This window comes from Salmo salar, chromosome ssa02 (assembly GCF_905237065.1).
Source record: "Salmo salar chromosome ssa02, Ssal_v3.1, whole genome shotgun sequence".
Lineage (NCBI taxonomy): Eukaryota > Metazoa > Chordata > Actinopteri > Salmoniformes > Salmonidae > Salmo > Salmo salar.
Window position 1 is genome coordinate 33,881,003 of NC_059443.1, and position 12,364 is coordinate 33,893,366.

Consider the following 12,364-nt stretch of genomic DNA (forward strand, 5'->3'; position numbering starts at 1 on the left):
GCACTGGGACATGCAGTGCATTTAGACAGATATCTGCCATAAACAGTATTGTCAAAATAACATACTTTAGAAACAAAAATGTATGCAATTAATACAATGACCTACATTGCTAAAATAGATTACACAGGTTTTTAATACATATTATAGTTAGGGATGGGCCTGGTTATTTTAATATTCTAATATCCGAACGGTTGTTAGTATTCAATAACTTGCGAGAGTATTCATACAAAAATACATAACACTCATAGGCCAATTTGAACAATAAAAGACTGTCTAAATGAAACGATCCACGCTACACACAATGATATACCACGACATTTGAAATACTTAATTCGATAAAACACCAAACTTCTAAAACGTAGTTATGATGATGTGCGCCCTGTAAAAAAGACATTGGCCTACCGTAGTAGCATATATGGGTTTCACAAGTTTGTTATTATTGTTGCCCAATAAAAGTGGCACTGTCTACAGTCAGCTCCATGTGTAGCAAGCAAGCAACGTGAGAGATCTCTAATCAATGCCAGATGGAATTAAAATGATGGAATTAAGTTAGAAGGACCAATCTGCATGTAGTTGTTGTACCTTAGGACAGAAAGCCCAGTAAAATCTCCTCAATTAGTCTGGGTAGCGAGCTACCTAGCTGGCTAACATAGCTAGCTTCTTAATATCAATTTGATGCAGTCAAGACAGGCACTACCAGATGGAACGATAGATAAACTATGGCATCTATAAGTTTGTCTAATTAGCACGAGTCTGTATGGCTACCCTCTCTTCCTCTTCCTCCTGTGTCAAACTCACCGGGAAGAGCGGCACCTCTCCTCCCAAGTCGCACAGGCTGAGCAGCAAGCAAGTTCGCAAGTTTAATAAAAACTATTTTAAAACATGTATTTCGACTATCCGAATATCACCAACAACAAAAAACGTATTATATTATTTAAAAGTACCCGTCCCTAACCAAAATTAACCAAATGTAGCCTATTAATAGCTGGATATAGAGAAGAAACAACATGCCAACCTTAAGGGCCTGCATGACCCCCAATGAATTTAAAACTACACCATGTCCGGGCCAGTAGAAATTCAGTTCGGGACAGTAGATTTTTGGCCAACTTGGACGTTGGACCCTTCACCGGCAACAAAACTTGAACACTGATCCCAGTTTGTAAGGTAAGTGTCCCTTTAAAACTGTACCAGTTTTGAATCTCGTGGTGAGGGTATGAGTACACCTCGTAGTGGACCTGATGGGGAGTGTATCTACAGTGTGAGCTCTGCATGGTTCTACTCAGACAGGAGTAATGGTTAAGTACTGACACATTAAATATCTAATGATGTCATGATGTTACCCACTCCCAGAGTCGTAAGAGAGCTAATGAACAGCGTTAAAGAGCGCCTCACCAAATGAGCCCCCACTGTAAACAGTGACGGCAAGGGACCATCACTTTTCAACGTCAGACAGTCTACACCACTCAAAACGCACACGTGCACTCACACACTCACACAAATACAGTGATCCACACACAGTTGGAACTCATCACCCGACACACACTCACAATGGGAACTTCAAGTCAAGTCAAGGACACACACACACACACACACACACTATAATGACACCACAAACACACTGTCCCACACTCCCATCACACACTCCGAACTATAGAGGTTTCTAATGAGGTTTCTTTGTTTAATCATCATTTAAAAAAGGAAGGCTCCCCCACACACACACACAGCAAAAGAGAGACACAAACGCTCCCACATTCTTATTACAGCCCGTCTCCCACATTAGTAAATAATGTCTAACCGGGCGATAAGACGAGCCTAGACGACAGAGATAGATGGGTGTGTATGTGTGTCTGTGTTTGTGCGCATGTATACACTACCGGTTAAACGTTTTAGTACACCTACTCATTCAAGGACTTGTCTTTATTTGTATTATTTTCTACATTGTAAAATAATAGTGAAGACATCAAAACTATGAAATAATACATATGCAATCATGTTACCCAAAAAAGTGTTAAACAAATCAAAAAATACTTTATATTTGATTCTTGAAATATGCTCAGCACTTGTTGGCTGCTTTTCCTTCACTCTGCGGTCCGACTCATCCCAAACCATCTCAATTTGGTTGAGGGCGGAGGATTGTGGAGGCCAGGTCATCTCATGCAACACTATCACTCTCCTTCTTGGTAAAATAGCCCTTACACAGCCTGGAGGTGTGTTGGGTCATTGTCCTGTTGAAAAACAAATGAGCCCAAACCACATGGGATGGCGTATCCCACTAAGCCCAAACCAGATGGGATGGCGTATCGGTGCAGAATGCTGTGGTAGCCATGCTGGTTAAGTGTGTCTTGAATTCTAAATAAATCACAGACAGTGTCACCAGCGGTTGGAACCAAAAATCTCCAATTTGGACTCCATCACCAAAGGACACATTTCCACCGGTCTAATGTCCATTGCTCGTGTTTCTTGGCCCAAGCAAGTCTCTCCTTCTTATTGGTGTCCTTTAGTAGTGGTTTCTTTGCAGCAATTGGACCATGAAGGCCTGATTCACACAGTCTCCTCTGAACACTTGATGTTGAGATGTGTATGTTACTTGAACTCTGAAGCATTTATTTGGGCTGCAATTTGAGGCTGTTAACTCTAATGAAGTTATCCTCTGCAGCAGAGGTAACTCTGGGTCTTCCTTTCCTGTGGCGGTCCTCATTAGACAGTTTCATCATAGCGCTTGATGGTTTTTGTGAATGCACTTGAAATTTTCCGCATTGACTGACCATGTCTTAAAGTAATGATGGACTGTCGTTTCTCTTCGCTTATTTGAGCTGTTCTTGTCATAATATGGACTTGGTCTTTTACCAAATAGGGCTATCTTCTGTATACCCCCCCTACCTAAGTCACAACATAACTGATTGGCTCAAATGGATTAAGAAGGAAAGAAATTCCACAAATTAACTTAAGAAGCCACACCTGTTAATTGAAATGCATTCCAGGTGACTACCTCATGACGCTGGTTGAGAGAATGCTAAGAGTGTGCAAAGCTGTCATCAAGGCAAAGGGTGGCTATTTGAATCATCTCAAATATATTTTGATTTGTTTAACACTTTTTTGGTTACTACATGATTCCATATGTGTTATATCATAGTTTTGATGTCTTCACTATTACTCTACAATGTAGAAAATACAAAAAATAAAGAAAAACCCTTGAATGAGTAGGTGTTCTAAAACTTTTGACTGGTAGTGTATGTCTTTGTGTTTATGTCCTTACAGTGTATGTGTGTGTGTGTGTGCCTGCACAAGCATGGGTGTGTATATTTGTGTATTCCTGTGTGTGGTCATGGCATTATGTGTGTGCATTCCTGTGTGTTTGTGGTCAAGGCAGTGTTTGTCTGCTATAAGTATACCATAGGGTGGGAGCTAGCACCTCAGTAGTAGCAGGAAGTGCATAAATCAGCAGTGTAGGCCCATCACTCTGTAAATCAACACTAGTGCACTCATTACTCTCTCTGTGTGTGTGTGTGTGTGTGTGTGTGTGTGTGTGTGTGTGTGTGTGTGTGTGTGTGTGTGTGTGTGTGTGTGTGTGTGTGTGTGTATCACCATATGGTGTGAGGTAGGGAAAAATCAACACCTCACAAAAGAGAGGGAAGAAGGGAGGGGAGAGAGACTCTCCTTTCATCATGTTTTTAAATGCTATGTGCATGCCTGAGAGTGTCCTGGTCTACTGTCTGTGTCTGACCTGGCGGTAGGTGCCCTCCATCAGTGTGTCTAGGTTCTGTAGGGGGGCGGGGGTCTTGTCTTTGAAGCGGGTCAGGAGACGGCGTTGGATGGCTCTGAACTGGACCGCCCGCTCTGACAGGAGGTCCTGGTACTTCTCTGCACTCACACGCAGCTACATGTACACACACACACACACACACAAGGTTTTTCTAACACTGTAGACAAAAGCTGTACCTAGAAACACAACACATGAATGGGTGTGTGACAGAGCGTCTGTGTTCATTACACACCTCAAAGTGGTGGTCGACAGTCTCAAAGTACTCAGCCAGAGGTATAGGGCCTGCAAAGCTGTTTCTGAAGTCTTTGATTCCCTGCTTGGCAAAGTGGCGGTCGAAGCGCTGCACCAGCTCCTTAGCCACCAGCCAGATGTCCTCGAAACTCTCACTCTGGATACGGTAGCGCTCTGGAGAAGGTAGAATGGAGGGGGGAAGAGAAAGGGAGAGGGAGGTAGAGAAAGCTCAACTCCACATCAACCAAGCGCTAGAGGATGCTGCGCGTGTGTGTACTCACGGGAGGTCTTGGAGGCCAGTACAGTGACTCTGGGCCCTGAGAGGAAGTGGAAGGCCAGAGCGTTTCCCTCCTTGTCCTCAGACTTCTCCAGAAAGTCTACAACACAGAGAGGGTCATTTAGTGAGAACAATAGGAACTAGAGTCCATTGGTTAAGGATACAGATATCTGTCTGATTACGGCACATAAATGAAAACGGTCCCCTGAAACACCACAATAACCCACTATTCACACAGACTTAACGTTCTCACGGACCAGTACAGTGTGGACTCTAGTGGTGGGATGTCAGGCAGAGATATGGTATGGGTTCCCTACCACACACACTCTGTCTCTGAGGTTCTCAGGGGCCAGTATAGTGGGGTCTCCATCGGTGGGATGTCAGACAGAGATATGGCAGCTTATCTCTCCTCAGGACGCCAGCCAAGGCGAAGAGAGCACATCACATTGTTCTTTATCTGCCCACAGAGCCGTGCGCAAGCACGCGCACACACAAACTATCTTCATGCATCTAATCTTGGACAGGGGTCCTGTGTGGTAGGAGACGCCATGCCCAGCTCCAGATAATGACTGATAGTCAGAGCTGAGACCTGCTCACCAACAGCAGGTAGACTAGATTCCCACAAACACCATCAACAGCATCAATACATACCACTCACTCTCCATTCCAGTGCAAATACATGCCACTCACTGTCATGCAGTTGACATTATCGAAGAAAAGCAGACTTAAAACTTAACCACTATCCTCACGGAACCCCACTCCCTCTCTATCCCTGGGTGTATAGGGAACCAGTGGAGAACAGGTCATGTAGATATCTATGGTACAGACCAGGTTCTGGGGTGACTCAGGTAGATCTCTATGGTCTGTTACCTGGGAAGACCTCGCTGAGGTTGACCGGCGGTTTGTTGGTATCCACGGTGATCTTATACTTGGCGTTCTTGGAGGGGGCGGAGGGGCAGCAGACCAGACGGAGGGGCAGGGAGAACTTACACTGGGCCACCCTCGGGATGCCTGAGAGGATGACAGAGGAGAGAGGCTGAATGTGAGGTGGTTTTGTGAAACATGCAGCTCACAGGTCGCAGTGTGTGTATGTGCGTGCGTGTGTATGTCCTTAAAAATTGGAGAGACAAATCTTTAATGAGTCAATGTGCTCTATCACGGTGCTTGTGTGGTTAAGACATGGCTGGTTAAGACACCATAACACCTCCTCCATGCTTTACAGTGGGAAATACATATGCGGAGATCATCCGTTCACCCACACCGCGTCTCACAAAGACATGGTGGTTGGAACCAAATATCTCCAATTTGGACTCCAGACCAAAGGACACATTTCCACCGGTCTAATGAACATTGCTCATGTTTCTTGGCCCAAGCAAGTCTCTTCTTCTTATTGGTGTCCTTTTAGTAATGGTTTCTTTGCAGCAATTGGACCATGAAGGCCTGATTCACACAGTCTCCTCTGAACACTTGATGTTGAGATGTGTCTGTTACTTGAACTCTGTGAAGCATTTATTTCGGCTACAATTTCTGAGGCTGGTAACTCTAATGAACGTATCCTCTGCAGCAGAAGTGACTCTGGGTCTTGCATTCCTGTGATGGTCCTCACGAGAGCCAGTTTCATCATAGTGCTTGATGTTTATTGCAACTGCACTTGAAGAAACTTTCAAAGTTCTTGAAATGTTCCGTATTGACTGACCTTCATGTCTTAAAGTAATGATGGACTGTCGTTTAGGGTGGCTATTTGAAGAATCTCATATAAAATATATTTTGATTTGTTTAACACTTTTTTGGTTACTACATGATTCCATGTGTTATTTCATAGTTTTGATGTCTTCACTATTACTCTACAATGTAGAAAATAGTACAAATAAAGAAAAACCCTTGAATGAGTAGGTGTTCTAAAACTTTTGACCAGTAGTGTGTCTGTGTTTATATGCCATTTAACCATAGATGTAGGGAGAAAATGCCCTCTTTTTTAAATTTTTTCGTCACTCCTGTTGGCTCCCCCAAGTGGGGGTTTGTGCGCTCTGATTGGCTCAAAGTCAAGTTGTTGGCCACTGACGAGCATTGCGAAGTAGAAATGGTAGGTTTGTTTCTACCTGGTTGGCACGCAGCAGGAACCGCTTTTGATCTAGCAAGAGAAGGAATGGCCTCCCACTGTGATAAGTACCTATCGGCAGTCTATCGGAAGTGAGATTCTCGGTGTTTCATGCTTAAGAGGTGTTCGCTTCAAATATCACCCCCAAGGCAAACTACCTCTGATAGAAAATCCCCTTAAAACCACTTTCCCTTTAGACATTTCCTCTTAAAACCCGCCACATTCATTAACATGATTGAGATAATTTCATGCATATTCACTATGCTGAAGACAATCGGATAGGTTCCATATGCAGAAATCCAAGATGGCAGCATGTCAAGTCATTTGTCTGTGACTAATAGATGTTAACCTACTAATAACCTACTAATTTATGGTTTATTAAATCCAAAATGTCCTTGTTGTGTAGTGCAAACTATTTTGCTTTGCTGGTGTAAAGATCGCGGGTCTCCCTCAACTCAGATTTAAAAAAAATATATCACTATTTGCACTTCTTTATTTGAAGTTTACCAAAGTAATCCTATCTCTGGCTGGCCTGAGTTCTTTCTTCAGCTTTCACTCCGCGGAGTATCTCGTCCAAGCTACTCCTCCTCGCTCTCCGCCTGGCTGTCAGAGGCAGCTCAACAATCCCCAACCTGTTTTCTCAATGGACCCCCACACCCAAAATACACACACACACACACACACACACACACACACACACACACACACACACACACACACACACACACACACACACACACACACACACCTTCCCTCTCTCCCCTTACCTTTCCTTGGCCTCTATTTCTTACATCTCTCAGAGAAAATGAAAATTTTTGTGGTATTGCTTTGTGCACTGACTTTACTGAACCCTGGAGAAAACGAACATTGTCGCTGGGTGAGTACATCTGACAATGTGCTCTACCGTCCATTTGACATGTTGTCTGCTGGAACTCGCTCTTTGTCACTCCGTCCACTCGTCCAAGTGCCGATGCATTTGCGGCATGAACAGTACGAACTTGTGTCACTACCAAAGTCTAATGGTTTTAAATTACTTTTGTATTGTCTGGAAACTCACTTGTAGAATTCGCTTGCAGTAGGTCTCTTAAAAAAGAGCAGCCGTGCAAGGTTATTAAACAGAGGTGCCAAGTTTTTCTTTTTTGATATTTATTTTATTTCACCTTTATTTAACTAGGTAGGGACCCATTCGGTAGTCGCTACTACTCTAGGCGAGCTGTAGACACAGCATTCAGAAAACTAGCGGGCCGGGGCTAGCAGATGGGTCTTCGGCGATATCACAACGGAAAAGCCGATTACGTCAGCAGACCAGTTGTGATGGATTGGCGGGGCTCCGTGTCGGCAATAAAGGGTCCAGGCCAAATAGCAAAAGAGATATTGTAGAACAAGAATTAGCTGGTATACCTCTTTGGCTAGCCGGGAGATTGGCCTAGCTCGAGGCTAGCTCAAGGCTAACTGGTGCTAGCTGCGATGATCCGGTGTAATGGTCCAGAGATTGGGGCAGGAATCCGGTGATGTCGTAGAGAGAAGCAGTCTGATATGCTGTGGGTTGATATCGCGCTGTGCAGACTGGCAGGTATTGACCGAGCTAAAGCTGGCTGGTGTCCAAGCTAACGGTGAAGACAGCTAGCAGTGGCTAACTGACTACTAGCTAGTTAGCTGGCTAGCTTCTGATGGGGGTTCCAGCTATAAAAGTAAAAAAATAACAGATCCGTACCACATTGGGTGAGGCGAGTTGCAGGAAAGTCCATTCAGTTCGTTAATGGAAAGTGATATTCAAATTTATACCAAAAAACTAAGAAACCGACTATTTACATGTGACAAGAAAAACACACATCCGACTGTTACACCATCTTGGATTAAGATTAGTAATGTGCAACCTAACCCTGGCCCTGATATGCAATGTCTTCAAACCCCCTCAGATTTTAAATGTAGATCTGGTTTTGGTATTTTTCATCTAAATGTACGCAGCATGTTGTCAAAAATTGATGGGGTTAGGATTTGGGCTAAATCAACTGATGCAATTGTGTTTTCTGAAACCTGGCTCAGCAAGTCCGTTCTTGAGGATATTTGTATAAATGGTTACAATGTGTATCACACTGATCGAGTAAAGAAAGGTGGGGGTGTGGCTATATACCGCTCAGGAAAGAGAAGCATTCTGTCTCCTAGAGATGAACGTACTTTGGTGTGAAAAGTGCAAATCAATCCCAGAACAACAGCAAAGGACCTTGTGAAGATGCTGGAGGAAACAGGTACAAAAGTATTTATATCCACAGAAAAATGAGTACTATATCGACATAACCTGAAAGGTCGCTCAGCAAGGAAGAAGCCACTGCTCCAAAACTGACATAAAAAAGCCAGACTACGGTTTGCAACTGCACATGGGGACAAAGATAGTACTTTTTGGAGAAATGTCCTCTGGTCTGATGAAACAAAAATATAACTTTTTGGCCATAATGACCATTGTTATGTTTGGAAGAAAAAGGGGGAGGCTTGCAAGCCAAAGAACACCATCCCAACTGTGAAGCAAGGGGGTGGCAGCATCATGCTGTGGGGGTGCTTTGCTGCAGGAGGGACTGGTGCACTTCACAAAATAGATGGCATCATGAGGATGGAAAAGTATGTGGATATATTGAAGCAACATCTCAAGACATCAGTCAGGAAGTTAAAGCTTGGTCGCAAATGGGTCTTCCAAATGGACAATGACCCCAAGAATACTTCCCAAGTTGTGGCAAAATGGCTTAAGGACAACAAAGTCAAGGTATTGTAGTGGCCATCACAAAGCCCTGACCTCAATCCTATAGAAAATTTGTGGGCAGAAATAAAAAAGCGTGTGCGAGCAACGAGGCCTACAAACCTGACTCAGTTACACCAGCTCTGTCAGGAGCAATTGGCCAAAATTCACCCAACTTATTGTGGGAAGCTTGTGGAAGGCTACCCGAAACGTTTGACCCAAGTTAAACAATTTAAAGGCAATGCTACCAAATACTAATTGAGTGTATGTAAACTTCTGACCTACTGGGAATGTGATGAAAGAAATTAAAGCTGAAATAAATCATTCTCTCTACTATTATTCTGACATTTGACATTCTTAAAATAAAAGTGGTGATCCTAACTGACCTAAGACAGCGAATTTTTACTAGGATTAAATGTCAGGAATTGTGAAAAACTGAGATTAAATGTATTTGGCTAAAGTGTATGTAAACTTCCGACTTCAACTGTATGTAAAGACTAAATTCCTTGTAAGTGTGGCATAGTCTGAAACTATTTGTAAACAGTTGGAATTTCTTGCTTTGAATATTGAGGTCTCTGTATAACTGTGATTGGCTGTTATAGACCCCCCTCTGCTCTCAGTGATGCATTTTCTTCTCTGATGCACCTTACGTCTAAACTTCTTTACAGTGTAATGATCTTGATTGGTGATCTCAACTGGTGTTGGTTAAAGCCGGTGTCTGATGATTTAAAATGTTATGTAATTCTATGAATCTTACCCTGTTGATTAACTCACCCACTCGCTCAAATCCCAAATGTCCAGATAAATCTACCCTGATTGATTTGATAGACAAATGTTCCACATAAATCATGACAAAAAACACCAACCACAGAATATTTAAGTGACCATTGTGCTGTTGTTGCTGTTCGAAATACTAAGACAAACCCACGCTTTATTCATAAGAGAAATCTGAAGAGTTTTAATGAGCAGGCTTTCTTTCATGATTTGTTTTATTTTGACTGGAGCAAGATTGAGCTTATTCCTGATGTGGAAACTGCCTGGAAATGCTTTCATGATGTTTTTTTCCCAAATAGTAAACAAACATGCCCCATTCCACAGGTTCAGGGTTAAAGGGCGGGATAATCTATGGATTTCTTCTGAGCTGTCTTGTATTATTCATAAACGTAATCTAGCTTGGGCTAAAGAAAGGAAATCATGTTCTGATGCTGATTGGCTTCTTTTTAGGCAGTTACGAAACAAGAGTTATTTTCTTCTCAGGAAGGCCAAGTGTGAATATTTTCTGTCTGTTACCACCGATAACCAAAATGACCCTAGAATGTTTTGGAAGGCTATTAAGTCTATGTCTGGAAACAGTAATGTTAATGAATTATCATCATGTGTATTGAAGGACTTTGTTGCTGTATACGACAAAACTGAAATCCTGAATTGTTTCAATGAGCACTTTGCATCATCTGGTAGGCTGATTGATTCAGTATCCTCAGTCCCTGTACAACCCTGTGTAGATGAACCAGCGAGAGCTGGTCAAACTTTTTTTTGCCATACTCAGTGCAGGAGGTACAAAAAGCCCTGAAATCCTTAGATCAGAGAAAGCCTGCAGGTTCTGATCTTCTTGATCCCTGCTTTTTAAATCAGGCAGAGGATTTCATAGCTGAACCACTTACATATCTGTTCAATCTAACCCTGGAATGTAATGAAATTCCAAAGATCTGGAAATCAGCATTTGTCCTGCCACTTTTAAAAGGGGGAGATCCAACTCTTTTATAATTATAGTCACATGTGAGTTCCAAGATGGCGTAGCAGTCAGAAGTCTTTTGTCCTCATCTTGGCGTGTCCCGTGTATATATATTTTTTCTTCACATATATATTTTTTATATTTTTCTTAACATCAAATGCAATCCGCCTCACCCAATGTGGTATGGATCTGCTATTTTCTTTACTTTTAAACCAGAACCCCCAACAGAAGCTAGTCAGCTAACTAGCTACTAGCTAGTAGTCAGCTAGCCACTGCTAGCGGTCATCAGCTACCTTTAGCCCGGACAACTCTAGCCAGTCTGCACAGCGCGACTCAAACCAGAGCAAATCAGACTTATTTTTCTCCATATCTCCGGATTCCTACTGCAAGCTATGAACCTTTTCACCTGGATCATCGCAGCTAGCTAGCTGCTATCCGAGTGGCCACTCCTGGCTAACGTGTCTGTCCAAGAACCAAATTTGCCTGGAGCTAGCCTTCGCTAGGCCCATCTCCCGGCTAACCGAAGAGGTCCATCAGCCACTCCTTGGGATACAATACCTATTTTGCCAATTGGCTTGGACCCCTTTTACTGACGACACGGAGCCCCGCCGACCCATCACGACTGGACTACCGACGTAAGTCGCCCGCGGGGGTTTTTCAATTGGCTCCTTCGTCACGACATCCCCTGAATGCTTATCTGCTAGCCGCGGCCCACTAGCTGTATAGAGCATATCGGACTGTTAGCTGAAGAGGCCCATCGGACAAATTCTTTGGCCACTATAACTATTTTGCCAATTGGCCTGGACCCTTTTACCACACGGAGCCCTGCTGATCCATGACAACTGGTCTGCCGACGTAACAGCATGAGGGGGCTACAACTGGCTCCTCCGTCACGACGTCCCCTGAATGCCCATCTGCTAGCCCCGGCCCGCTAGCTGTCTGAATCGCCGTGTCTCCGGCCCCCCGAGCTACTCACTGGACCCCTACGATTACTCGACTATGCATGCCTCTCCCTAATGTCAATATGCCTTGTCCATTGCTGTTTTGGTTAGTAATTATTGCCTTATTTCACTGTAGAGCCTCTAGCCCTGCTCAATATGCCTTAGTTAACCCTTTAGTTCCACCTCCCACACATGCGGTGACCTCACCTGGTTTAAATGATATGTCTAGAGACAATATCTCTCTCATCATCACTCAATGCATAGCTTTACCTCCACTGTATTCACATCCTACCATACCTTTGTCTGTACATTATGCCTTGAATCTATTCTACCGTGCCCAGAAACCCGCTCCTTTTACTCTCTGTTCCGAACGTACTAGACGACCAGTTCTTATAGCCTTTAGCCGTACCCTTATCCTACTCCTCTTACATTCCTCTGGTGATGTAGAGGTTAATCCAGGCCCTGCAGTGCCTAGCTCCACTCCCATTCCCCAGGCGCTCTCATTTGTTCTATAACCGTAAAAGCCTTGGTTTCATTCATGTTAACATTAGAAGCCTCCTCCCTAAGTTTGTTTTATTCACTGCTTTAGCA

At 43.5% G+C, this 12,364-nt stretch overlaps 1 protein-coding gene across 3 annotated transcripts in view; it reads right to left on the bottom strand.

The window, feature by feature from the left end:
* Nucleotides 1–12,364, bottom strand: part of LOC106581206 (protein PTHB1) — a 200,779-nt gene that overhangs the window by 130,362 nt on the left and 58,053 nt on the right. For all 3 annotated transcript variants that reach the window (XM_045702702.1, XM_014163124.2, XM_014163115.2), the window contains 4 exons: nt 5,142–5,282; nt 4,276–4,371; nt 3,996–4,168; nt 3,725–3,877 (listed from right to left, as the gene is read on the bottom strand). In XM_045702702.1, coding sequence (XP_045558658.1) covers nt 3,725–3,877; nt 3,996–4,168; nt 4,276–4,371; nt 5,142–5,282 — 563 coding nt within the window. The remainder of the gene's footprint in view (nt 1–3,724; nt 3,878–3,995; nt 4,169–4,275; nt 4,372–5,141; nt 5,283–12,364) is intronic.